This window comes from Pseudoliparis swirei, chromosome 17 (genome assembly GCF_029220125.1).
Source record: "Pseudoliparis swirei isolate HS2019 ecotype Mariana Trench chromosome 17, NWPU_hadal_v1, whole genome shotgun sequence".
In the NCBI taxonomy this organism is placed as follows: Eukaryota; Metazoa; Chordata; class Actinopteri; order Perciformes; family Liparidae; genus Pseudoliparis; species Pseudoliparis swirei.
In genome coordinates this window covers 14,188,047-14,216,045 of record NC_079404.1, presented here as the reverse complement: position 1 = coordinate 14,216,045, position 27,999 = coordinate 14,188,047, and the positions used below count along the sequence as shown (strand labels likewise).

At 43.1% G+C, this 27,999-nt stretch overlaps 1 protein-coding gene and 1 long non-coding RNA gene across 3 annotated transcripts; one reads left to right on the top strand and one right to left on the bottom strand.

Annotated features, from left to right (window-relative positions):
• Positions 1-5: 5 nt before the first annotated feature.
• Positions 6-4,784, bottom strand: LOC130206909 (uncharacterized). Its single transcript, XR_008834209.1, has 2 exons — positions 4,696-4,784; positions 6-1,600 (listed from the first exon to the last, which is right to left on the bottom strand). It is a non-coding gene; the product is annotated as an uncharacterized LOC130206909 (long non-coding RNA).
• LOC130206896 (TBC1 domain family member 12-like) lies at positions 3,617-27,783 on the top strand. 2 transcript variants are annotated; one of them, XM_056435150.1, is made up of 13 exons: positions 3,617-5,768; positions 12,804-12,936; positions 16,746-16,879; positions 17,409-17,491; positions 17,836-17,953; positions 18,034-18,140; positions 19,405-19,488; positions 20,029-20,123; positions 20,335-20,406; positions 21,040-21,168; positions 21,264-21,373; positions 22,228-22,486; positions 23,296-27,783. In XM_056435150.1, exons 1-13 carry the CDS (start codon positions 4,369-4,371, stop codon positions 23,365-23,367), a joined length of 2,796 nt encoding a protein of 931 aa, XP_056291125.1. In that variant the 5' UTR covers positions 3,617-4,368; the 3' UTR covers positions 23,368-27,783. The 2 variants fall into 2 exon arrangements, with proteins under 2 accessions (XP_056291125.1, XP_056291126.1); XM_056435151.1 differs by lacking the exons at positions 3,617-5,768; positions 12,804-12,936 and adding an exon at positions 15,893-15,983.
• The last annotated feature ends 216 nt before the right edge of the window (positions 27,784-27,999 follow it).

Sequence of the window (27,999 nt, the reverse complement as noted above, 5' to 3'; positions counted from 1 at the left end):
CTTGATGTCAGAAAAGAAGGACTGCCTTTTAATTGTGTACAAATTATCAATCAGGACATTTATTCTTGCAAAGAAAAAGCAGGATTGAAATCACAAGTTGCGCGTCCAATAATCGCTGCAGGTTTGAATATCATATTATATTCAATATAATGATGTTGTGCTTTTGAGAACCTTTTGAGGGCCCTTTTTGTGAAACTCCTCAGCATACTCATTAAACCTCCCGAGAAATCTCATGATTTATGGGTATCCCCCCCTATAAACACATTTGTGTGTGTTACTCGACCCCTCTGAAGGAAGAGTATGAGCCCTTCATGTGTGCTCCTCTGCTCCTCTTCATATTTATATAATACATACTCAGAAGCTTAAAGGTTGATTGTTGGATCTCGTTATTTTTAAACTTGCAAATAAATTCCACCCCAAATGGAGATGCTCACACAATCCCAAAAGTTTCCTCAACACTTGCATTTCTATTGGTTCCACATTATAATAGCACATACTCTCTTTATAGATGCCACAGTGAACCTGGAGGTTAAATTCTCTTTTATCTCCGTTATGACCAGCGTGGCAAAGCCCGTAATCAGGTTAGGGCTGGATTTGAATCCATTTTCCTTTGGATAACCACGAACAAAAATGTGGATTGGATAAATTACATCTATTACAATCAACAGCGTTTCCTCAACCACGCCCGTGATGCCGTAAAAGGTTTGGCGGAACAACTCCATGCGACCTCTTTGACTGCATGGCAAAAAAGAATGGCACTAGATATGTTGTTGGCCGAAAAAGGGTGTGTGTGTTAAAATGTTTGGGGAAACCTGTCGTACATTTATTCCAGAGAACACTGCCCCAGATGGAAGCATTACCAGAGCATCGGCAGGACTCACCAGCCTTTCTAACGAGCTTGCTGAGACTCTGGTATAGACACAGACCCATTCACGTCCTGGCTCGATTACGTTTTCGGCAAGTATAAAGTCGTGTTCCTTTCAGTCGCTATATCCTGTTAAGTATTCAAAAATCCCCTGGTGCTGAACCGCAGAAAATGTCCGGAGTCGAAAAGTTTTAATAAAATGTATTTAATAAAAAGTATTACCAATAGTTGATAACTAATAACTGTTCAGATACAGAGTATACATTCTCGGCCGAGGACTTCTAAGGCTTCACAATCCACAGATCACTCCTGGCTAATCGAATTGCAGTTAACTGTCTCTTGCTCCACCTAAAAAAGTCCCTCGGCATCATCCGAAAGTTAATTTTTTATCTCCCGGGCATCCCGGCCCCAGGGGAGATATCCCCTTCTCATTGAATACATTGTCCAGGTAACACCTTTCCCCAATTCGCTCATTTGCTGAGCCGTCTGTCCGTCGGTGTTGAAAGCGTGTCCACGCCCCTTGACACATCTCTCCATCTTCCTCTGCGTCGTTCTGTCCCCTGCTCTGAATGGCATCGCAGGGGTCCTCAGGATGCCTCTCAGTCTGCTACCCCCTTCTCTCCCAGCCAGGTGTGAACTTCCTTCCCGGCCCCAATTCGCTCATCTGACATGCGGCGCATTGCATGAATGGGGTCTCTCCATGTCGGGGGAAGGGGATCCCTTGCTGCAAGTGATCTGTTTCTTGTCACACAAAAAGATTCATCTTACCAGTTACAGTAATCCATTAAATAATAATCCACAGACATTACCAAACAATATTGTAAATTATTAAACAATAACACACATTCTATAACAACATGTAGGAAGTTATGGTATATTAGTAAATCCTAATTTACATATTGCTTTAGTAAATTGTCAAATTCAACAATCCCTTGCTGTTTTTATTGCATTGCTTTCCTGCTGTGGATGTTGCTGCATTCCCTGTCTCAGGTTCCTTTCAGTCCGCCTGATTGAAACTGCCATCGAGAAAAAAGATGCCCTGCATGGCCAACAGATGTCCCTGTTAGGACCAATCAGTATTCCTGATTTTGTATTTAATGAATCATATGAGGGACTAACGGTGGAGGGTTTGTCAATGACACTTTTGAAAAGAAAGAAGATTAAAAGCCCAGTTATAGAATAACACTAAATAAGAGTTCACACCATTAAGGTGTGAAAAGGGGGATTTGTTAAGAATATAAAAATACATGCATGATACCCGTAGGTCCTTGTAAAGCATTAAAGCCCTGAACAGAGAGAACAGCAAATACACATGCACACCCACATGCTCTGGAACATACTGACCCTGCCACATAAGGAGCACGGACAGGTACGAACTCTTCGTGACCTCGGCCAGAAGCTGACACATCCACACAGGGAGTACAACTATAGGTACGAACTCTGCGCCACCTCCGGCCAGGGCCAACTCAGCCGTAGAATTGAGATGAACAAGAACCGTGCCTGACGCCGTCCAGGCCCGTGCTGCACGTTAAATACTTTGTTGTCTCCTGTAAGGGTCTGTTCTGGGTCTACTCTGTCTACTCTGTCTCCTCGGTGTCTCCTGTGTCTTCTCTGTTTCCTTGATTGTTTAATTCCCTGCACCTGCCCTCAGCCACTCTCGTCTCGTTACCGTCTCATGTCGTACACCTGTTTCCCCCCCTATATATTGTGCCACTCTTTCCCTTGTCTGTTGCTGGATTGTTGTCTTTTTTCCGTCGTCCTGTGTTTCGTGAGTTTACCTGATCCTGCCTGTTTCGACCCTGCCTGCCTGCCTGCCTGCCCTGAAACCCGTTTCTCTGCCTGCCCCTTTTTGGACTTTGTTGTGTTTTTTGTTGTAACCTGTTTCTTGCCTCATTAAAGAGCGCCTTTTTGTCATTGAAGTTTCGATCCGGCTTGTTTTTCTGCGCATGAGCTCCTGCACCTCGCTACCTGTGACGTCGGCGTGTCAGAACAATCCAGCCATAATAAAGCACAAAGACACAGACACAGAACAGACCCAGAACAGACCCTTACATCTCCGAACTTTTGTTCTACGACGCTTGAATAAATCTACTTGTTTTCATTTTGACTTTGCCGTTCTGGTCATCTTTTCCCAACCTTCGACCCTACAAATATTTGTCCTGACAGATCTGTTATTTAATATAGCTACATTGAATGTGTTAAAGCTCTATTCACCGTATTTACTTGGACAGGCTGACGAAGAATAAATGTTGAATTAGCTAAGTTTGCAGGTTTACTAATGTTTCTTTGCAGCATATTTCCTTTTCTATAAATCGGGACAGAAATTGGAAAAAAGGCTTGCTTTCATACAGGCTGTTCCCGGTGAGAATCAGTGGTGTTAGCCTTGGAGTCTGGACCCAAAACATTTAAATGCATGCCTTTATCATGGAGGGGAGACAAAGCAAGGTTGTGGATGCGGGGGATACCGAATGTTTCCAAAACTGGCCGAGGAGTTAGAGCCAGTGGAAACAGTTTCTGATTCGAGGCTGTCCCTGATGAAGAGGTCGGCGATGCTGTGTGGTTATCTCTTATTTAGACTCCTCTCGCCTCCTGTCCTTGACGGGTGACGCAGGAAGAGAAAAATAGTTTAGAGGTATTTTTTTTTTTACCTCTACAGTTTTACCCCTGACTTGTTCAGGCAAACTCCACCTGCCTTAAAAAGATGTCTGCGCTCCCAGAAAATGTAAAACATGTCGATAAAATGTACTCAATGTTCTTCCCGAACCATCGAGGGGCTCCTGGTGTTTGATGTGAATTTGGTGCCATGACATGTATGACATGTAAGAAATGTCATCAATGACTAAAGGTGCCTTTTTTGTGTATACATTGGAGTTTTACAACAAGGTCCAGAGTAAGACATATGAAGCTGCTTGTTCAAAGACCTGTTCATTACCTTAACCTAATGCAGAACTTTTACTCATAGTTTACTTAAGCATTTAGAAAGTTTCGAATTTGTGTTTTTACCTGAGTAAAGCATCTAAATACCTATTCCACCACTGTTATACATTCTGAATACTCGTATTTATAAACGGGATCAATCGGGGTCAAGGCTCTCTGGTGCAGTTGCACGCAGTGACCGGCAGGCGTCACTGTAAACCTGTCAACGAATCAGGGAGCGAGGGGTTGGGCATGACGTCATTATTGGGGTATTTTCAAGATGGCGCAGGACTGTGGCCGGGATGCCGCTGCTGCAGCCAGCTAAAAAACGGTTAGGGGATTTAATTAATCTTCTGTCCGGCGACGACGCTTAAATTCTCAAGACGGAAGCTATTTTTTAAGACGTCAGCCATCAACATGTTCCGGCCGGTGAATCTCAGGTGATGTTGAAGGATAAAATGATAGCCCCTTCTTCGAAGAATAACAAAACCTGCTGCTGCTGCTGCGGAGCCGGGCCGACCGGACAGGGGTACTCGCTGCGGGATCTTACGCCCGGGGTCGAGGCTTCCTCGACGGATTGAGTGCTCATGGAAACCACGAAGGAGAACCGAGGGTCGCTCGTTGTCGACTTGAACGAGAACGAAGAAGAAGGCGGAGAAACGGGCGGCGAGGGACTGGCGGCTCAAAAGCCCTACGGTGCGTTCAAAGACCGCAGCACGGCGCTGCCAGCCGGTGTCAGCGGGGGTCGGGAAGCTGGGAAGGGTCATGTTTACGTGACCGGTAACGAGAGGAATGTAAACAGGGACGCCTCGGTGCAGTCGCCCACGCGCGAGAGGGAGATTATGTTGGATTTAGAGGAGTGCCTCCCCGACCAGGTGGCTGGCAGCTGTGTGGTGTCGGCGGTTTGCGGCGACCTGAACGGATTCACCGAATCATTCGGCCTGGAGGAGCTGACGATGGTCGAAGAAGAAGAAAAAGAAGGTGGAGGAGGAGGAGGGAGCCTCGGCCTCGCGGGGACCACAGGCGCTTCCTGTCCAGCTGTGCTCGGGGCTCGGGTTTCAGTGGACGCGGGCCGAGAGATGCGACAACCGCCTGTGGGGGAGAGCGAAGGGGAAACCCCGGACTCCGACGACGTCACCTCGGGAGAAGAGGCGAGCGGCGGCGGCTGCATCAGGACTTTCCTCTCCCTCGATCGACTGCCATGCTCGGGGAAGCACCAGCGGAACTGCGCATGCGCCGCCGCTGCGGCTCCACACCGACCAGATGTAAAGATGCCCAACGGGGATGCTGACGGTACCGACACGGACGTGGCGTACTGTAAACGGCCTCCCGGCCCGCTGGTTCTGGGCCCGAGGCTCGGTTCATGCGATGTGGACTTCGAGGAAGGGAAAGTTGTAAACGGTGGTTTGCACATTGTGACCACCGCCAGGGTGACATGTGACTGGTCCGACTCGGACTGTTCCCCGGACACCGACATTCCCTTCGACCTCGGGGCAAGGCCGGAAAACGGAGCCGGGTCAGGGTTTTGTCCCGGAAGCCAAAGCGACCACAGCGGGACATCGGTCTCTCAGTGCCCGGAGGAGAATCCTTCAGAGCCCCCTCAGTTCCTCAACCCAGCCACGGACTCCCCCACCCTGGGATCAAGTGCCAAAACCCCCTCGCCCTGCCCATCAACCCTCTCTGAGCCCACCATCGAGGAGGACGAGGGGGGGTTCAGTGAGCCCCCTCTGCCCGTCAGGCCGCAGACATTGAGGACTAACTCCAACATGGTGTTGTCCCTCAGTCTCGACGCCACCCCGTTGTCCCCCGACGACAAGGGGGGGTTTTACTATGGAGATGAGGGGTACGAGCAGGACATCCGGAGCGCGTTGGAAGCGGGTCGCCGGCAGAGCGCCCCAGATCAGCTGCCGGATCTCAGCAACCAGGAGGACGGCTCGGACCCCCAGCTGATGCCAAAGAGGTTCGGCATAGCTGATTTCTTCACCAGGTAAATAGAAGTGCTCAAGCCCCAAATATTTCACTGGCAGCAAACCAAACAACCAGAACTTAACCCAAACATACTCTCAGCACCGGATTGGTTTTGGTCTTTAAGGACCTGTCATCTACTTGCATCTTATGATTTCACTCTTTAACACAAATATACAATCCTCACTTCCTCACAGACTGTGTCAAAACACTTCAGTGGTCGACACACCAGTGAAATCCTTATTTCTGCACCACTCCTGCTTGTTATTTATTTAAAGAAAGAAGTAATAGAAACTAAACTGAAAGAAAGAATATCCACTCTTTTACATTCATTTCCTTTTTAGTGACTTTAGGGAAGTAGAGTAGCTGATCTCTAGCTGTTGTACCTTTCATAAGACCCACTCGAGCTGCAAGCCATCCTTACTTTCATCATCCTGTAAACGGTAAAAAGTGGTGATCGTCAAATCGGTCTGATCACAACCCCAACAATAAAATAATCATTACTCTTAGAAGGAGAGAGGAAAAACAAATGCATATTTCTGCAGGGCCTCAAATACAGAGATACAATCCACACTGCCAACAAACTCCAGATTCAATCGAGTGTGGCCTGTTGTTTCTTTTGGCAAGTCTAATTGTTTTCAGTTGACATTGAAGAGCTGCTGTTGAGAAACTGTTGTGAGACTCTTCGTCCTCACGATCGGGCGTTCACGAGTACTGGGAATTACTTGATCCAGTTTAAGGAGATAGTTCTGGAGATGGAAACACTGGCGGACGCCTTTTTTTTTGCACGTGAACATTTGTACAATAACGATGCTTGTGGGTTTAATTAAATAAAAAACAACCTCCATGCCAGTGTCGATGCATGAAGTTGAAGTCGTATGTATTTTGGTCCGCTATTGCATTTCTTTAACATAGTTTAACTGATGAATCACAACATTACGAGCGGCTCAGAAGGGCTGTTTTTTTCCGACGAAGACTTATGTTGTAATTCCTCTCCAATCGGAGCCTGTTTACGTCCACACAGACCCGCATTACAGCTTTCCACGTCAAAAAAAGGGAAAAGAGACGAACGGAGACGTGACATTTAGCAAAGAGACATATTTCTCCTGCAGAATTTTTTATTTCCTGTCATTCCTCACACGGGAGATGGAAAAGTAGTTTCTCATATCCAAAATTGGGAAGAATCAGACGGCTAAATGCACTGAAAACTCATCCCTCTGTCCACATGACCCTGTGAAACTGCTTTCACAGCAATACAGCTTTGTGCCCCAAGAGATATGGTGGTGTGTGTGTGTGTGTGGGGGGGGTGTAATTCCATATTTAATATCAATTTCCATTCTTATAGAGGGATTAAAGACGGGCGACTTAATCATTTGACACCTATCGGGTTCTCTTCATTGAAATTGCCGTCTACGGTCTATAGCTGTGTAATAGCTCGCATGTTCACCGTGCCCCAGTTCCGCGTCTGTGCAGTAAGTGATCCAGTAGGGCTCGATGAGCATCGACTCGGTGCAGCCTCTTTCCTCAGGGCCTGGCCCACATTCACCGCTCCCTCCGCTCTCTTATGTCCGAGGCCGCTTCAACCATCGGGCCGATTCATCGTCACCATCGAACCTCCGCGAAGCAGCAGAGGCGTCGTTTTTGTCACACTTGTGTGGTTGGACGAAATAATGTAAACACACCTGGAAAAACAAGTTGGGTCGTGTGTATGTGTTACGGCATTAACACTGGCATTGGATGCTGCGCTGTGAACACAGAGGTGTACACACACCTGGCTTATTTATATCCCCGCCCAAGCACTTATTATCCCGCAGATGGTATTGCCCTGCTAGAGTTGCCACAGTTTCTCTTCCTACTTTTCAGAATAATGGCATCACTTCCAAGTAGGGTTGGGTACCGGAAACCGGTGCCAATGTGGCACCGGTTCCAATACAACCGGTATTACCCGGACCGAAACGCAACGCACATTCCGGTGCTTCCTTCCGGTGCCTGAGCCGATTGAAATTGAAAAAAACTATTGTTGTGAATTTCTCTGGTGACTCCGCCCTGTCAGCAGGTTACGATAGCCTCTCATTTAACTCAGAGCGGAGGCGTGGCCGTGTGTGACGGCGTGAGCCCGTGTGGAGCACACCAGGGTCAGGCTGGGTGCGATGGGGAGACCGTTACCGGGAATATAATGACGGAGGAATAAAGACCGTGGGACATCACTTTGTTTCAGTGTAACTCTGCTATCAGAAGCACAACTTTATTTGTCATGTGTCATCTTCAGTACCTCTGATTGGTTGTTCTCTTTGCCCATCAACACAGTGACAGGATTAACCCTATAAAGTCTGCACATGACAAGACATATCACATCATATCATGGAGAACATATATTGTGTATGTTAACAGTCTGATATCCGTTGTTTGTCAGTGCTCCATGACAACGGCTTCTACAGGGAATCTGGCCAAAGAGGTTTTTAATGTCCTCATTGTGCGTAAAAAAAATATATCGGTTCAGGCACCGTTTAGGCACCGGTATCGTTTTAAAAGTACCGGATTAGCACCGGTATCGGAAAAAACCCAAACGATACCCATCCCTACTTCCAAGACACGATTGTAGAATCATGACCCGTCGTCCTCGGAGGAAACGCTCCGTTACGACCTCCACGTCCGACTTGTGGCTCGCAGCGGACCAGAACCGAAGTTCCGTCCGCCTCACCAAAACCTCGCTCCTGACCCACTACGACGACCCACTAGTCTGACACGCCGCCATCTTGTGCTCCGACTCGACACCAGGAAGTACGTGAAGCCTCTTCAGGAATCCGAGGGTTCAGAATCTGCAGCCCGGAGGCGGTCGGTCGTGTCGGCTGACGGCTGAACTGCCGTTTGTTTTTTTCAAACTCAAACCGTAGGCGGGAGAGGGCCCGACGACTGCCGTCACAGCCACACCGCTGCAACAACAGTGTCACACACGGCCCAGAAATATAGAATATCGCTATAAAATGGGCTATTTGTACAATGTGTGTTCATCTCACCGCTGTTTGCCCCTCCCCCCACAATACTATAAGGGTTCTAGACCTCTGGATTGTCTCCGTCATCTTGGATTACTTTAATTATTCAAATAGATCCGGCGGGGTGCTCATGGATGTCTGTTGTTGGCCGTGGGGATAAAGAATGTGGACGTCATCGTTTTGTGCCAGAGAAAATGGAAAAATATCTATTGAAAATGGAATAAATTAGGAAGGAAACACTCGACCTATCTTGCAGCTCTACTTCAGTTGATGCCTTGATTCAAAGGTTGCAAAACCATTTTAGATATTTGATCACGAACATAAGTAACAGTTGGCAGAGGCCGTGGAACTGCACCGCGACAACGTTCTTGTAAAAGAGGAGGTTTTTAGAGAAATTCTTTCTATTTTATCTCTGATGCAGTACAATCTTGTGTGGCTGGAAGGTGGAGGAGAAGTCGTATATTTTCCGTTAAGTCTCCCTCCGTCGAGGCCTCTGTTTTTTCTTTTTCTTTGTTTGCTGGCCTGAGCAACCGGCTTGAATGTCACTGCGTCTCAGAGGAGATCCAGACAGACGGAGACAAAACTGCTCTGCTGGAAAACCTCCACGCTGGTCAGGGAGGGTCAGCGGTAGAGGACATTAAATCGACTCTAACAAACACAATCGGGAATGCTCCTTTTATTTAAACCTCAACTAGTTTAAATACAGCTTTTCAACACCAAGCCTGTTGTCGTACCATTTTGTGACTTTTTTTGTCTGAGTCGATGTCTCAAGGTTGAATTTATCCATCCGTCGTTTGTAATCAGCCAAGCTTGAAAGGGAATGTCAAATTATGAACACAATCACACTGAAATGTTCTTGTGTTACTGGAAAACCTTAAAAAAACATACAGAATCTGAGGGCAGCTGGGCAAGATTTTTCCCATTTGATGTATTCTGGTTTCCACTTCAGACTGCAGAACCCATCGGCTATCATCCGACAACTATTACGCTTTTATTACCTAAAACATCAACCGTTAAATGAGTGTAAACTGGCTACATGTGCTGAGATTCAAAATGCATCCTGCTGGTTGAACATGTTCTCAAAACCATGTGGTATATTAAAAAATATTTTTTCCAGCTTTTGGAATACCCTTTTTTTTGCATTACGTAACGCCGACTTTCTTGCAGGGAATCAGAATTTTGGCTTCAGTACTTTGTAAAGATTTTAAACTGCTGTCATGGCCAACAGGTACGTTTTGACCGCACCATTTTTAAAGCAGTTGTTTCACCATCAAGAAGACTTCAGTGCAATTTGGACCCATCACCTCTTGGTGGCGTTTGTTTTTGATTGAAGGGCCAACAAATACACTTGTTGAACCCATCAGCGATGTCTTTTTCTTTATATACATTTTATCAGCACATTGTATTCTTGTTTGTCCCAACTAATTCTCCCTCTTTCATTTCCATTAAGTTACAAAAGCTTCATGCTTGGGGAATTACATTAGCTCTAATCGCCTCCGTGGTTAATTATTTACAATCGGACATCCTGTGCACGCCACTTAGACCTTATCGCTCACATGGTGTCCGTCACGTTTTATTTCTGGCTTCTTTGTGGCTCTGCTGAACAAAACGAGGCCGTTTTAATTTATTAATGTGCAGCTACAGGTGTGTCTGAACAAGGCGGCCTCTGATCTGAGGCACGGCTTGTGGTAACTGACACGGAAGGGAAACGTTGTGTGTTATGTTTGACGCGCTGGAGTACGAGTAGTGACGACCGGACCTGTTGTATCAGACCGACGTACACACGAGCATCTCGTTGCGCGTCTTTCCAGAAGCCTCATTTTGTCTCTTCATGCATTTGAGCATTTCGGCTGAATCCACATTTGCAGGTTCCGTGTGTGATCCTCTGCGTTGTTCAGGTTTTTCTCTGAGCTTCAAGTGTGATTTATCTTCTACTGCAGTGGGTAAAAACCCCAGACAGAGCAAATGGGCATAAAAGTTTAGAAAATAACTTCCTCTTTTCTATTTCTGATGTGTTGTTTCACTTGTTGCGTCACAACTAACAGAAAGAAAACACTGCATACTTTTACTTGAGTACATCTCAGAGGGATCGCTTGTCCTTTTTATCGGACGGCTTTAGTTACGAACAAATGGAGATATTTACAGTAATATGATGTAGGAAAAAAAGTTACATATTTTGATCGTCGTTGAAGTGATTTTCAAGGCGTACATTTTTTTTTTTTACAGGTTGCATTATTTGCTGCTTTTCCTTTGTAATATTTATAATAGTTTAATGTATTGATGTTGAGGGTTTGACTGTTGGTTGGTGTCACTTTGGGCTCTGGGGAACTGTGACGGCATTTCACACTATTTATACAAACCAATTGGTGATCAATGGAGACAATGATCAGCAGATTAATCCATAATGAGGTTAGTTAATGAGTTCAAATCAGCTCCACCTCAACCAACTACAACATGAAATATCCTGCTTTTACATTAATGCATGAGTAATAATATTGTAATAAGTCACATGGGACATTTTAATTTTAAACAAATATTGCAAATACATAAATGCTGAGTCATGGAGATTAGACACAGAAAACTAGATGCAAGATTAAAATGTAAAAGCGGCAACAAGCAAAACAGATAATCTCTAATCACCAAAATGTAACAGTTTATGAATTAATTAATAATAATATGTCTCATGCATGAAAACATGTGGACCTTTCCTGAACACTTCTTGTGCAATAAAGGTGTCCAAGTGTTGGTCTTTAAAGGAAAAGGTTGTTTTCTTTGACTCTGGACTCTCACACAAACACTTCAGAGGGAAGAAGGTTGAGCCAGCAGGGAAGGAAGGAATAATATTTACTTTGCTGTCTGCTTGAGCCACAGCGTGCGTGTGTGTGTGGGTGTGTGTGTGTGTGTGTTCACTTCCTTCTCATAACTTCTCCAGTTCCTCTCCCTCCTTCCCTCTTTCTCTTTCCACCAGCTGACCAGCAGGACTCTACTTCCACTGAAACGAATGTAAAACTGTTGATCTGGCAGCTTTTTATTTACAGAATCACTTCCAAAACCGCAGCACCAAAGTGGTTATGATGATGATGATGATGATGAGAGATTAATCCCCATCATTACATCGTCACTCTTTCTAACCTATTCTCGCATTTCTTTTTCTCTCGTCACCTGTTTTTGAAGCCACTTTGATAATGCTCTGAAAATCCACTATATTCTGAATATCTGAAAAAGAACATTTACAACATATTATGATATTATCAGTCTTATGTCTTTTTGTAAAAAATGCAAGAAATGCTTCATTTCCAGGTCTCAAATTTAAAGTATTACCATAATGGTGTCCTGGAAAGAATATAAGTACTTTTTAATGAATCATAGGAACATAAACAATATTCTGAGAGGGTTCATGTGATGTACCCACGTATTGATTGCAGAGGAACGCCCTTGGAAGAATAATATAGACAAAGAAATGTGGAAACGAAGATCAACGGTATGTTTACTAAATATAGAACCAAATTACATGAGGCATTCAAGGAACCTTGCTAAATACATGTGCGTATCGGCTCCTTTCTAGGAGACTGTGACCCATTCAATGCATCGACATAAATGCTGCAATAATGTCAAAGACGAAAACAAACACTCGTGATTAAGTTAATTTTTAAAATAATTATCAATATAAGTCTGTCGGTGTCTTGCAGCATACTGCCAGAGCTCCGTTGACCACGGTCCGCCCTGTGGAAAGTTTTCTGGCCGACGATGAGTTTTCCCCTGCTCGTTGTTATCGAAGAGAGCGTTTCTCTTTAATGTTTCGACTTGCGGCTTCCTGTGTGGAGACGGTTTCCTGCAGCGATGGCGTCGGCCACACCAGAGTTACATTCGGACCTGCAGCGGGGAGAAAGAGCAACGTCTGAACCTGCAGTGAGGCTTTGAGAATCTGGAAATAAAACTATAAATGTTCCAGGAAAGATACGTTGTAGAGTTCTTAGTCGGGATGAGCTGAAATACTCGATGTTATGTTTCCTTGAAGTTAATTTTCGCTGTAATAATGATTTCTTTCCCTCTCTCTCTTTCAGGAGCCTGTTTTCTAGGAAATCCAAAGAGCCAAAGGCGTTGTCCCATAATGCAACGGGGTGGCGACTGTTTGGCAAGACGGCACTTAGGGAAGAGCCGACTACAGACCCCGACTCCACCTTGTCCACACAGCAGGTCGGCTCTTACACACACTCACTCACTCACTCACTCGTATTGTCGTGTCCAGGATGGCAACGTGTTTGTTTTTCCTTCTTGTTAGTGTGCTGTGCTCCGCTAGTCCGGGTTGATCAGCACAAAGTGGTAGAATAATATCAGCTTCTTTTGATATTAATTCAAAGGTGCAAGGAGGACATCAATTCAGAGTAATTTACGCTAGTTACAGCTCCCGAGGTGCATTTCAGTAACAATCATATTGTTAAAATGGAATCCACATCGTTCTCTGGGGTTCGTCTTAGTTTAGTTTCAGCTCTGACTGCAATAACAAACCACTCTGAATTTACTACAGCTCTGATTCAGTCGAAGTCGTTGGCTTTGTAGTTAAATGCATACAAAACCGGTGGTCATATTTCAAATCTGTAGTAGCATTATGTTACTTGCGTTCTAATTTGTAAAAATAAATGGTTTAAATGGAAATGTACTGCGAGGAACAATAATGTAATCACGATAACTACCCTCAGTGTGTGGCGGCGTCTCTACGCTGTTGTCTACTAATGGATGCTCAGCTTTCCCCATGCAGTGCACGCTCCTTGGGTCCGCTTGATATATCTCCACCTGGTTTCCCCGTGTACACGTAAATATAGCGAGCACCTAAAAGTGTTTAATCAAACCATCTTGACATCGTTTTAAGACATCCGTCAACAAAGATGTCGACCCCGTGGCAGCTTCTCTGATGCGAATGATGTGCAGCGTTGCTTTTGCTTGTGTTACGTTTTCTTTACCGTGTGTGTGTGACTCCCGAGGTTAATGCACTTAGCCTGCATCTGTTTACGTACAACATTGTGGCTGTGAAGAGCATGTCAACTGGATTTACTGTGTGCGTGTGGTCGCTAGGCAACTTCCACACACTGCCTGCAGCTCAGGTCGCAGATCATTACCATCCTCATCTGTTATATATATATATATATATATATTTAAATATTCAAACCTTTGTCTCACCTGCTGCATTGTACAAGGTTGTGCCAGAACCTACACATCCATACTTAAACATACACGGCTGTTCCTCCTGTTATCTTGAGCAGGTACACACACACATACACACACACACACACACACACGCCTGACAGCCGCCGGCCTTTATGCTCGCTCCGCTCACATGACGGAGGAACTGGCCACATGTGGTTTGGCTTCAGTTGGTTCGCTTTGAATTCAGTTTGTGCAGCAGGAATAATTCTGATCGTTTAGTAATCCTCATTATTTTTTCATTATTTCTGCACACTTTCTACATCTTGATTTGACTCCTCTGCAAACATCTAAGTAATGGACTCAATCACTACCGAACTAATAAGCACATAGGCCCACAACGAGGACGCTTCACGACTATATTCTCAGTTATTAGAAACCAGGAGGACCTGTGCGGCGGGTCTTTAGATTGCAGCTGTTTCCGATCAAAGGAAATCGTAATGCAACAGCGTTCAATAATATTTTGACTACCGTCTGTTTCCAACTTTGTGGAAATGAAAATGCGTCTCTTTCCTGTTGCAACATGACAATGACCTCCCCTCCCCCCCCCGAAACGCCCAGCATCAGTCTTGCACCTCACTAACGCTGCTGTGGCTGAGCGGCAGGTCCAGTATCTGGACTGAAGCCAGAAGAGAGGAGGCTGCTACAGCCGCTCATCAATGCTCGTGGCTTCAGAAGGAGATGTTCACTCTGTGAATGATACACGCCGGCTCTCACGGGGCAGTTACACCTCCTTAAATCACTGCAGCAGTCACCTGATTTTGTACATATGACTCTCCCTTCATAGTGAAAACCGATGACAAAGCAGCACCAGTCACATTCTTCCCATCTTCAGAGTCGCGGAGTGAAGTCTTTCTCAAGTTTGTCTGACATGATACCGCGGTATCGCTGCCTGACGGTAGAAGGTTGTTGGCCTTTTCACCACGTGGTGGTGGTGCGTGGTCGTGCACGCCGAGGAACTTGAAGCTGACCCTCTCTACTGCAACGGGGTGTCTCTCCTCCCGCTCCTGTAGTCCACGATCAGCATCAACCTCCCTCCTGGCAAACTTGATGATGCGTTGGAGCTGTGCATGGCCGTGCAATTACACACAACAGTTCCTCCCCTCAGGAAGGAAGGGCGGTGTGAGTGCCGCAAATTTGCGTCGTCGGTGGATCTGTTTTATATATGCAGGTGCCATGGGTCAAGCGTGGCAGAGAATTGCCATGGGTCCAGGCGTGGCGAGCAACATCTCGGGCGGCGCTGCTTCGCGGGCTGCCGCCTCACGTCGAACCGAGCAAAGAATGTATTTAGCTCGCCTGGGAGGGAGGGTAGAGTTTGAACTCCGCTGAGCAGCCGATGATCTTCAGGAGGTCGTAGCGGCTCTTTTGCTATTCCGGTCAAAGGCGGTGTGTGCAGCGTGGCAGTGCAGCGCGAACATCGCCATTTATCCACGGTTTCTAATCGAACCCGAACTTGGTAGGAACAACGTCATCTATGCATTTGAGGTACTGTACTCACTTTGTTGTTTGTTACCCCCCCTGAACATACCAGTCCCAACGTTCAAAACGGTCCTGTAGCATATAGACGATTGGTCCGTCCAGCGTTGCACTTCCTTCACCGGTGGTCCGATTTGGAACGGTGGGCGGAGGAGGGCTTTGTATCTTTCTTTTGGTGTTTGTTTTTGTCCCCCGCCACAATGAAAGCAGCCTCGGGGTGTGGCTGCTCGCTCTAGCTGCCGTGGGGTTTCCTTCGCTATCCGTGTGTTGTGAGGCGGCGGAATATACACAGCAGTTCACGGTGTGTGCTGTAAACTCCTAGCAGAAAGAGTCGACACATGACATGAGCAGGTACCAGGTCCGGGGGAGACAAGCGACTTGAGTATGTACGTTCTGTCCGCGCTGTGACGGAAAAATCCTGCCGGCCGATGGCTGAGTCGTCTCCCCCTGCTGGCGACGCCCGGGAGTGCGTGGATGAAAGGCTCGTTGTGTTGTTGAGCCGCAGCTGTGCGGCTCCGGTGAATGAACCGTTCATGGGGCATCACGTCGACCGTTAGACCGCAGATGTACGAGTTCACACTCGCACATGGACACACACATTGACATTCATTAGGCAGCCTTTCGGCCACACACACACACACACACACACACACACACACACACACACACACACACACATGCATTTGCATTTGCAAACAGGGTTCACTCCACGTACATGCTTAGTCGCTTAGATGGTGCACAAATAATGGTGTCTGTGTATATACATTTAATAAACCAACAAATATTTTAAAGTCAAATTCTATTAACAAACGACATTTGTGTTCAAGTTTTTGTCAAATATCGAAAACTTGAGTTCAAAAAAATGTCTGACAACCTCCTGCTATTTCAGTTTGTTGCTTTATTATTCCTTTTTGTGTTTTATATAATAAGGTTCACTCGGATATTGAAGTATGTGTTTCTGGTATGAATGTTTCATTTTAATTAATTGGTACAAGCTCAGAATTCTTCAGGACCGTGCTGCAGTATTTTAGAAAGTACATTTTAATGAAACCGTTGCGGAGTTTTCACCAAATACCTCAATATTCATGTTGCAATGATAAAATAATCATCAGTAATGTGGACGTAATGACTGAGAGGGCAATGGCAAATTATATTATACAATAATTATTGTATTGTAACGCGGCCTTTAGAGACAAGAAAAGACCATCTCAGACGATATCTCATCTCAAACCTCGATACCCATACGGGATCATGAATGTAGGACCTCGGTTGAACATAATCGGCTCCGAGGGGTTCAGATCTCTGACAGCCGCCGCCTCCTTGTGTAGAGGCCACAGGAAGAGGGGAAGCAGGACTTGGACGAGTCCTCGCGTGCTCGGCTTCCCTCGGCTGCCGGGAGAAGGAAGAACCTGGAGTTTGAGCCTCTTTCCACCACAGCGCTCATCCTGGAGGACCGACCAGCGTGAGTACCGTCAGAGACCACCGGGGAGCGCAGAGGACCTACTGGGGGTTTCATATTGATATTTTATATTGGATTGATTATTACCAACTGCCACAGGAACCCGAGTTGATAAAGTGTCTTTAATTAAGTAGCAAACAGATCAAAACAAATATGCTTCTTCGTCTTCTTCAGTCATAGTTGTTGTTAATGCCATTGTTATTATTTGTCTGGGTTTTGTAGCAGATCATTTCTATAGGCTGCTTCATTTACTTTGTTACTTTGTCAATTAAAAATAAATACACAATTAATCCTCAAAATAACAGCCAGATGTATTGATAATATTCATTATCACTTCCAGCACTAAAAACACGTTCGTTCGAGGCACTTCATGTTTTCATTTATTGTAGTTTTTTTCTTCTTTTTCCCCCCTCATTTGTACATTTTTCTGCTGGGATTACTAAATGTTGCATAGAGACATGAAATGTTCATCTGGCCCCGTGACTGTGTGTTCAGTTACTTTCAACGTGGCTGACGCTCGCGTGTCTTTCAGGAACCTACCAGCCAAATCCCTGGAGGAAACTCAGAGACACAAAATGGAGTACGACGAGATGGTCGCAGGAGCCAAGCGGAGAGGTGCACACACACACACACACGCACAAACACATGCACACACGGCTCACCTGTTAAACCAGCTGAGAGCTGGACAGGATGTAGATGTCACAACGCGGCTCACACAAGAGCAATGGTCAACAACGAACTCCAACCAGCGTCTACATGTGCCTCTTTTCCTCAACTGCCAAAAACCGGCAAATTTTCTACATTTTATTTGATGCAGATTTATTGTTCTGCTTTGATTTGATTGGCTCGGACAGATAAGGAGTATCCACCAGGGACAAAGTTAGTCAACAGGAAGACCGGAGACTAAATGCATGCAAAACCCGGTACAGTCTCAATAAATGTCTCTCTCTCTCTCTCAGAGATTAAGGAAGCCCAGAGGAAGAAGCGTCAGATGAAGGAGAGGCACAGACAGGAGGACATCATCTCAAACGCCATGGTTGTCTGGAACAACGAGATTCTGCCGCACTGGGACACTGTGTACGTCTCCACGGCTCCGTGTGTGTTGTGTGTGTGTGTTTTGGTGTGCAGTGTGTTTACTTTGCTCATTGTGTGTGCAGGAAGGGAACGAGGCGGGTGAGAGAGCTCTGGTGGCAGGGACTTCCTCCCAGTGTCAGAGGACGAGTGTGGAGCCTCGCCATTGGCAACGAGCTCAACATTACACCAGGTACAAACTCACACACACACATTATATACATTTATCTAATTGTCAGCTCATGTTCAGACCCAAAATAACAATGAATTGATCAATGTGTGTGTGTGTGTATCAACAACTGATATATCTTCTTCCTCTGTGCCATAGAGCTCCATTGTTGTAGAGAAACCATTCAATACTCATCTATCACGCCTTCATTACACAGTTGTGTAATCACCATGAAGGCACACTAGTGTGTGTGTGTATATATATATAAATATACTACCGTTATAAAGTAACTTATAAAAAGAAGAAAAAATACGTAGAAATGTCCTTCATTTTAACACTGTTTTTTTTAATGAAGATAACATTAAATGAATCATAAATACACTACATTGTTTATGTGGTAAATGACTATTCTCTGGTGTTTAATGAAATCTCTCTACATATGTGTATAGAGGCCCATCTCCAGTGTTCTAATGGTACATTGTGTTATCGCCTTAGAAGACTAGCGGAGGGGTAGAAAACCCTTTAATGTGAGCGCAGCTGAAAACAGTTATGCTGGTGAGAGAAGCTATAAAACTGGCCTTCCTTTGAGCGACAAGTTTGAAGAACAACATTAATATTTCAAATAAAAATCATTATTTCTAACCTTGTCAATGTCTTGACGATATTTTATATTCATGTGGCAATTCATTTGATAAATAAAAGTGTGAGTTTTCATGGAAAACACAAAATTGACCCCAAATTTTTGAACAGTAGTGTTTATATAGATATATATAAATAAAAGAATCAAGGCAACAGGCATTTAAGAATATTGGACCCCCAAGCACCAGGGCCATCGTTTTGAATCAGTGATTTTTTAATATGACGTGTTGCATCATCTGTCCATTGTCACATCTCGTGTAATTGTCACGTAAGCCAAAAAAGACCTGCCTAAAGGAAGTGTGTGGATACCTGTGCATCCTAGCTCCTACAAGCCTCCTCTCATCTAGATGCAATTTAGGATTTGAGACATCCTTCAAAATGGTGCGATGAGATCTATTTGTGTGTTATAGGCAAGAGAAGCCATTTATTGACAAAATAAAAATACTGAACCAGTCTAATCCTTTTAAACGTGAATATAAAATTTAAAAAAATGTATTAATTTGTGATTATGATAATAGAGGTGATTGAGGAGTAAAAAGCGTCATGCTAAATGGGTAAAGCCTTTCAGTGTGACTCAATTACTGGAATTTGTCTGTCACCTGTCAAGGTGACAACCTGATTCGTGGTTTGTGTTTTTCTCTTTGTGCAGAGCTGTATGAGATCTTCCTGTCCAGAGCCAAAGAGAAGTGGAGGAGTTACAGCGAAACCAGTTCAGTCAACGACAGTGAGAGTGGTACGAGTCATTTCGTGAAGTGCAATTTGTTTTTAAGTTCAAAAAAGCTGTTCGTAAGGTTTTTGCATTTTAAATTCCCAATATGCATAGATGAACTAATATCCACGAATTCCAGGTCTCTGTGCAGACCTTTAACTGCCCCTTTGGCAGTGAGAGGGATTACAAAAGGTTTTTTTTAGTCCGACCGGATACTCTGATAATTCCCTCTCCACCATTGCAAAGTTTCTTAAATATGTCCTCATGTGCCGTTTCAGGCCACGCTCATAGGTCATGCCCCCAGTCACTGCTGGCCTTGAACACCATGTGGTGGTCGTAGTGTAGCTGCTGTTCCCTAATACCCTGATGGTTTACAACACTATTGGTGCTTGATGGGAATAATGAGTGTAATACAATGAGCTGGGCAGCACCAGGTGAATGTCTGTGGACGTGAATATTCTGGTCTGAAAGGAGCCTCAGTCAACTTGAAGATGCCTCATGAAATGAAACTGATCGAGAGTGAAATCTGACGTTGGAAGTCTCTCGTGTGCTTTCCGTTGTCAGACGGAGGGGCGTCTCTGGCCGACAGAGAGTCCAGTCTGGACCTCATCAAACTGGACATTTCCAGAACCTTCCCCTCTCTCTTCATTTTTCAAAAGGTATTTGATCTGTAACGGTCTGTCTGTCCCTCTCTCTTTCTCTGTCTCTCTCTCTGTGTCTCTGTCTGTCTTTCTGTCTGTCTGTCTCTTTCTCCTTTTTTAAGATAAGAGTAAGAGCTAATTTCTACTCTAACAGAAAGGTTTGTGCAGAGCCTCCACAGAGAGCTATCAGATGCACTCCTCCTCCTCACGTTCTCTTGTCTCCCTGCAGGGTGGTCCCTACCATGACCTCCTCCACAGTGTACTGGGGGCTTACACCTGTTACAGACCTGACATTGGCTATGTGAGTTTGACCATTTTTCAGCCATCCAAACAATAATTGTTGAGATTTAATAATATTTCAGACAGAATTTAACTAAATTAGATTTCATCCTGCAGGATTTAAATAGATTATTAGGGTTTACCTTTTCACATTGTTAACATATGGTGTATTTTTTTTATTTATATTTTAGATACAAGCGGCCATACAAAACTTTGGTACTGATCCCACATTGAGAATATTGTCCAAAAAACCCCACTTTACTTTTACTACTTTACAATGATTAAAAAGCATAACATTGAACACAGAGCAACATACCTAAATGACACAATTAACCAAATAGTTTGTTTTTCATCTTTACTTTATAGAATAATATACAGTAGAAATAATAGTGAAATCATTTTGAGACGATTGCTAAATGCTTCACAGTATTAGCCACATGATTATTCAGACTTTTATGTATTGTGTTCAATCCAAAACTCTATAAGTCCATGTAATTGGAAAAAAACCATCAACATTTGAGATTGGAATCATCTGTGTGGCCAAAGCCGTTGTAAATGAGACGAGAGAGAGAGATCCATCCTTCTGGTATCGGATGAGCTTGTATGTAAAGAAAATGTAGATCTTATTTAAATGTATTCTGTCGTGGCATTTCAGGTCCAGGGAATGTCCTTTATTGCTGCCGTGCTGATCCTCAACCTGGAGGAGGCGGAAGCCTTCATCACCTTCGCCAACCTGCTCAATAAACCCTGTCAGATGGCCTTCTTCAGAGTGGACCACGAACTGGTAAGACACAATAACTTTTATCTATGTTGTGCATTTTGTTCCTGTATGGCCCAGTCCTCCTCCTCCTTCATCTCTTTTCTCTGTCCGTGTGTCAGATGTTGAAGTATTTTGCAGCCTTTGAGGTTTTCTTTGAGGAGAATCTTCCTCGTCTCTTCAGCCACTTCCAAACCAACAACCTGACCCCCGACCTCTATTTGATCGACTGGTGAGTTATTAAATACTACATTTGTCGTTCAAATATACTGTATTCAGATGTTTTAATCAAGAAGAAGTATGTTTTTTCTTTTACACAATCATACCGGTTAAAAACAAACATAACGTGCCGACGGATTCAGTATTTCTCTTTTTTGAGCTGTTCGAATATTCGGTTAAATCTGATTTATGATGCTATTTTGCTCTCATTGTTCTCCTATAATGTAGCTTGAATATATTGCTCGTCAGCAACCAGTTGTATGATAACTTAGCCGGGCAATTTGGCATCCAATGAACACACCGGATATAATTTAGTTTTGAAGAAAACTCCACTTGCTCCTCCAAATAATGACAGGAGATACAGCTCTAAAAGTGACAGTTTCTTTTAAAATAATAGCTTTGCAGTTGATCTAATCTAAGTTTTAATGTGATAATATAATGTGGTGTGGTGGTAAATTGAGTGTTAAGCAGTCACCAAGGGGTAAACACTGTAATATTACGACTGTGAACATACATTTGCATGTAAAGGTCCTGCATTCAAAATGATACTCGACTAACAGCACAAAGGTATTAGCATCGCATGTACTTAAAGTTACACAAAGTCAAATCAAACTTTCCATATGACTTGAATGCATTTACTCTATAGGAATATATTGAAATGTGTCATTCTGCATAATGAGCAACCCTCCAGAGAGTAGCTCGTAACCACCTGAGCAAACAAATGAGCAGAAACTCACCTTCCTGTCTGATAACACATTTGCTTAATCTACATTTTATCCAATATACAGCTCCCTGTATAAAAGCAATACATACTCAAATAAGAGCCCGTTGATTTTGTGAAGTCTGATCCTTTGTGTGTCTGTCCAGGATCTTCACTCTGTACAGTAAGTCCCTCCCACTGGACGTAGCGTGCCGGGTGTGGGACGTCTTCTGTCGGGACGGGGAGGAGAGCTTGTTTCGGACGGGGCTCGGTATCCTGCGACTGTTCGAGGAAGTCCTGCTCCAGATGGACTTCATTCACATCGCCCAGTTCCTGACCCGCCTGCCCGAGGACCTGCAGGCGCACACACTCTTCACCGCCATGACCAACACACACATGATGAGCAGGAGCCGGCGCTGGGCTCAGGTCAGCATCACGGGGCGTTGAAAAAGTCTTTCTGACTTTCAAATGAGTTTGAAATGAAAAGTAGGATATATATTTATGTATATATTATATATATATTTTTATATATATATATACACTACCGTTCAAAAGTTTGGTGTCATCCAGACAATTTCGTGTCTTCCATGAAAACTCACTTTTATTTATCAAATGAATTGAAAATTGAATAGAAAATATAGTCAAGACATTGACAAGGCTAGAAATAATGATTAATATTTGAAGTATTAATTTTGTTCTTCAAACTTCAAGCTCAAAGGAAGGCCAGTTGTCTAGCTTATATCACCAGCATAACTGTTTTCAGCTGTGATAACATAATTGCACAAGGGTTTTCAAATCAGACATTAGTCTTCTAAGGCGATTAGCAAACACAATGTACCATTAGAACACTGGAGTGATCGTTGATGGAAATGGGCCTCTATACACCTATGGAGATATTTCATTAGAAACCAGACGTTTCCACCTAGAAGAGTCATTTATCACATTAACAATGTACAGTGTGTATTTTTGATTAATGTTATCTTTATTGAAAAAACAGTGCTTTTCTTTGAAAAATAAAGACATTTCTAAGTGACCCCAAACTTTTGAATAGTAGTGTATATATATTTTATATATATTCTATATATATATTTTATTTATAGAATATATTATATATATATTTTATATATATAATATTTATTTTATATATATATTTTATTTATATATATACATATATAATATATATTCTATATATTATTTTTTTTTCTTCTCATTTTTTCTCTTCTTTTTCCTCACAGGTGTTTTCTGCACTGATGAAGGATGTAAATAAAGAGATGGACAAAAACTCCAGCCCGTCTCTGAGAAGCTAACACTAGCCACCCTCGACGCTAACGCCACCTTTCTCCAAACTAATCTGCAAAATGTAAACTGTGAAGGTTGAAGCCCCCCCCCCCCCCCCCCCCCCCCGACCGGTCCCTGAACTCGCCACGGCTAACATCCGGGCGAGGTCAGCGGTGAAGCTTGAAGCTACGTAGCTCGAAGCTCAACTTTCCCTCCAGAGGCGTCGCGACGGAGCTTGAAGCGAACACGGGGCCGGCCGTGGAGGTGGGAGCCGAGGTCAACGATTTAGTGCCAGAGACGAGCCGCAGGGGAAGGAGGAGGAAGAAGAAGAAGAAGAAGCGGAAGAAGAAGAAGTGTTGGAACCACAGTGGTTGGTTCAGTCTAAACTCCAGCAGCCAGTGTCAGTATTTTTTTGCCAGACAGATTTCGGAGAAGCGACTGTCACCGATCTACCTGCCGACAGAGGCGGGAAAATTAAAACCGACTTTCCGATGATATTCTGTGTTATTTCCCCCGCCGCCTGGAAGGGAGCGCTCACTCGCCGGTGGAAGTTCTGCATCCGTGTTGGGTCACAAACACCACTAACGGGGAGAGCATTGCACCCCTTGTGTAATCCTCCCCCCCCCTGAAAAAAAGGCTGAAATTCTCATTTTTGGTTCTAATGGTTTTCTAAAGGCTTAAAAAATGACTTCTGTGTTTTGATTATCATTGTAAGCTTTTGGTTTCACACTATTATTGGTTTGCAATTTTGTTGTTGTTGCTTGAACTCTGGATCTTAAAAAACTCTTCTGCAGTAGCATGGCTGATGCTGATATACCCGCCTCCCAATGTATTATCCTAGCTTCTGTAGGCAGAACGTGAATATGGGAAGAAACTAAAAAACTCTAGGGAAATGGAAATATGTTGTACAATGCAGAACGACACGTTTCAAAATATTACAATGTAGTCTTTCTGATATTTATTAAAAAATCCAATAATACACATTAGTTATTTTAATCAAGTGCAAGCGGATTAAATATGGATTGTTTTCCCGGAAATGAATTATTCAATGGTCCACTGGGCTCAAACAAGTATTTTTTGACATTTGTTCAATATTTTGAACTGTCATCCTTAATATAAAATGAAAAATAAGTATATCGGGAACACGTTCAAGGATTTCAGACGTATTTATTGACATGATTTCATTCATGAAATGTGGATGCAGATCCTTCTGGAGCTAAAAAGACAGAAGTGTCGGCTTTCTAATGTTTTTTTGGGCCGACGTCGTCCATAAGAACCATAAACGTCGGGACTTCGCAGATTAAAAAGCCTTGTTTCAAGGATCCGGGTTCATCCGAGCACTTTAAACACGCAGCGCAGGACGAGCTCGGAGGAAACGGGCGGGGCATCAAGCGCCTCGTCGTTTTCAGCTTGAGACGCTTTTTAGACTTTGCGGCGGATTGAAAGTTAATGTCTTATTTCTCTTTAAGAAAACACACCTGCGTGTTGCATCACTTTCAAGTGAGACGCTTTTGTATTTTTACATGATTGCGTGGGAGATGCTTAATTTTTTTAAACATCATCTTCAGATTTGCCTCCAGACCCATCGAGTTGAATGATTATCCCGTTCATCAATCAGTCGATCGGCGGCGACTGATGATTCATGAAGACGGACGCTCTCTGAATCCAGCTTCTTAAATGTGACATTTCCCCCGCTTTTTTTCTTTTTATATGATTGAAAATCCAATGTTGGACCATTGCACAAAAGAAGACATCTCCAGGACATTGCTTTGATAGATTAGAAAACAATTACAGCTGCAACTAACACGAGTGGGTTTGTCAATTATGCTGCTGATTATTAATCTTTTGCTTTAAGTAATCGAAAGAGGAAAAAAAAGTATAAAGTAATATCTTCAAATTACGTATTTGTTCCATCAATCAGCTGAAACTCCAAAACATTCAGTTTGATATAGAAGTCAAAAAATCTAATAAATATTCTGATTTGACATGTTGGAATCAACAAAGTTTTGGCCTTTTTTAGAGCTGAAACGATAAATATATTAACAGAAAATTAACCCAATAATTGAGAAAATAATCTGCAGATGAATTGATATAAAAGTAATGAGTTACAACCCTCTAAAGGAGCAAGACGCATAAAGCAAGTTAACACGTGCTCTACTAATAATGACCACAGCAACCGCAATGGAGGTGTCTTCCCGTTCTCGATCGCATTGATTTAATCTGGATTATAATCTCAGTCTCTGGCCTTTTGAAGTGCTTTACGTCACCTCCGCATCTGTTTTTGACACCCGCGCACACACACGCGCACACACACCGCTACTGATGACAAATACTTTACACTTACCAGCACATGAGCCGGCCTTAAAGATGTTTTCTCCACGTCGACCAGCTTTTATCGGTTGTTGAAGCAGAATACTCACTGGAGACCAGGAGGAGGAGGAGGACACCACAATTTAAAGTTTGAAAATAAATGTTAAGTTATTGTTGCTACTTTGTCTTTCAGTCCTTCCTCCTCATATTTCAATCAAACAAGAACAATAAGTAGCGATAAAATGGAAATGATCTGAAGTTAACATATTTACAGATTTATGAAGACTAAAACAAGAAAGGGTTTTTATTTGAGTCTCTCCCCGACCTCCAGGTTGCATCGTGTCCGGTGAGTTTTCTGCATCCGACCAGTGTTTCACACAAACGAGTCCACAGCGAAGGGTTTGTTGTTGTACACCAACCAATCAGAAGCCAGTTTTCATGGGTCCCAGCTGGTATTGGTGTTGTTTGAATGAAATGCCCAAAAGCTGTGTTCATCCAATCCTGTAGTCTAGATTCAGCGGAGGGGATTTCTATTTCTATTTTTTCTTCAAGGTTTGAAAACTACATAAACTTCAGCACATTCTCATTTCCTTTACACTAAGACATATAACCTCTCATTTGTGTTGTGTGTTTTTCTCATAATTTGACCAAAGTGTTCATCAAGCTCTTCACAATATTAGAATTGAGCCCCAATATGAATTACCTTTACACAGTCGGTAATAGAGGCGTTGGAAGCTGCCTGACTTCATACAGTTAAACATGTGTATTAAATGTGTAATAAATACGTAATAAACACATGCATGGCTAAAAAGTTAAGACGAAAAGCAGCACTTTTCACTCGGTTATAAACGACCCGTTCCCAGTTACAACTTTTCAAGAAAAACTCTTAAAACGCCTCCGATGAATCAGAGAAGGCAAAAAACAACAATAAGCACTTTGTGAGCATGATTTTATTTGTATTTTTTAAACTGGTACACTAATAACACCGAGAGCAATTAAGATCAATGAGGAATTTGCAGTAAAATGTCGGTTTAAAGGTAATAAATTCCCACTCATGAACAGGTTTCTATAAATCCCCCTTAAATCTAACGAGACCAGTGTGTTCATATATTTCCAACATGTGTGTGATCTTTGGGGATCTTTTGATCTGTTTTCATTGTGTGCCAACAGCCTTGTTTATCATAGAGCTCGATGGATTTTTCCCAGTTTTCAGTTTGTCTCATGGATCCTGAGATGGTTTAAAAATGTTCCAAAAATATTTCTTAACCCTTTCAAATGTAACTTAAAAACGGCCAAAATTGGAGTTGAGTGTTTCCTGGACAACAATGATATTAATTCACCACCAAAGAATCTTTAACCTCTTAACATTATTAATCCTAATAAATGATGTATTTGAATTGGTTTTGGACAAAAAAATGTGTGTTTAATGTTTAAAATCGCAAACTGTAAAACATGAAGTTGAAAAACACAAATTTCTCTGATGGCAACATGATTTATTCATTTCAATGTTCTGTTTCGGATTGATCCCGTCAATCTTTAAAGTTTTGTTCCAGTATTGATATGTAATTAATACGTACTAAATCATTTCTCAGTATCCATGCTCACTTCTGATCATTCTGATTGGACGAACTGAAACACATGACAGCTGCTGTCGGCATTATTATATTGTGTTGAGAAGTAAACGATGTAGACTAGACACACACATGTGTAGATGTCTGTGTGCTTGTGCTAATCTCAACTTTACACTCCTCAAAAAGTGCAATACGTGTTTTTTTTTCCGGAAGATGAAATTCCATATACTCGGTTGTTCTCCTCTCACCTCACTCTAGATTATTAATGAAATCTTCAAACAGCTGCAAAAGGAAGATGAGATTAATTCGATATTTTCCCTCATGTGTTCTACGTACTCATTTTATTTAAATTTCATCTTCGCTCTTCGTTGTTTTTTTCTTTCTGTCGTGTAGATTCATTCAGCTTTTTTTCTGTTTGTTTAATATGTTTTTTATTTGTTATGTCGGTGTACATTTGTTTTCATAATGCCTTACAGGTGATGTAAATAATCTGTAAAAAAGTGTTCTTTCTTTTCATATAATGGCCACTAGTTGAATGTGTAAATAAATATCTCAGCAAACTGACTTCTGTCTGTCCTTTTAAATCTCAATTACACCTTTTAACCCTTGTGTTGCCTTAGGGTCATTTTGACCCGAATCAATATTACACCCTCCCCCCACCTTTGGGTCATTTTGACCCGATTCAATGTTTCACCCTCCTGTTACCTTTATATTTACTAACATATTTTACCCTTTGGGTTCAATTTGACGCCAGCAATTAAAACCTCCAGAAAATTATTA

Excerpts from the sequence above, each read along its gene's own strand:
- LOC130206896 (XM_056435150.1), top strand. The coding sequence starts at position 4,369 with ATGGAAACCACGAAGGAGAACCGAGGGTCGCTCGTTGTCGACTTGAAC. Across the intron at positions 19,489-20,028 it reads AGTCAACGACAGTGAGAGTG|ACGGAGGGGCGTCTCTGGCC; the intron begins GTACGAGTCATT and ends TTCCGTTGTCAG. Across the intron at positions 21,169-21,263 it reads TCAGAGTGGACCACGAACTG|ATGTTGAAGTATTTTGCAGC; the intron begins GTAAGACACAAT and ends TCCGTGTGTCAG.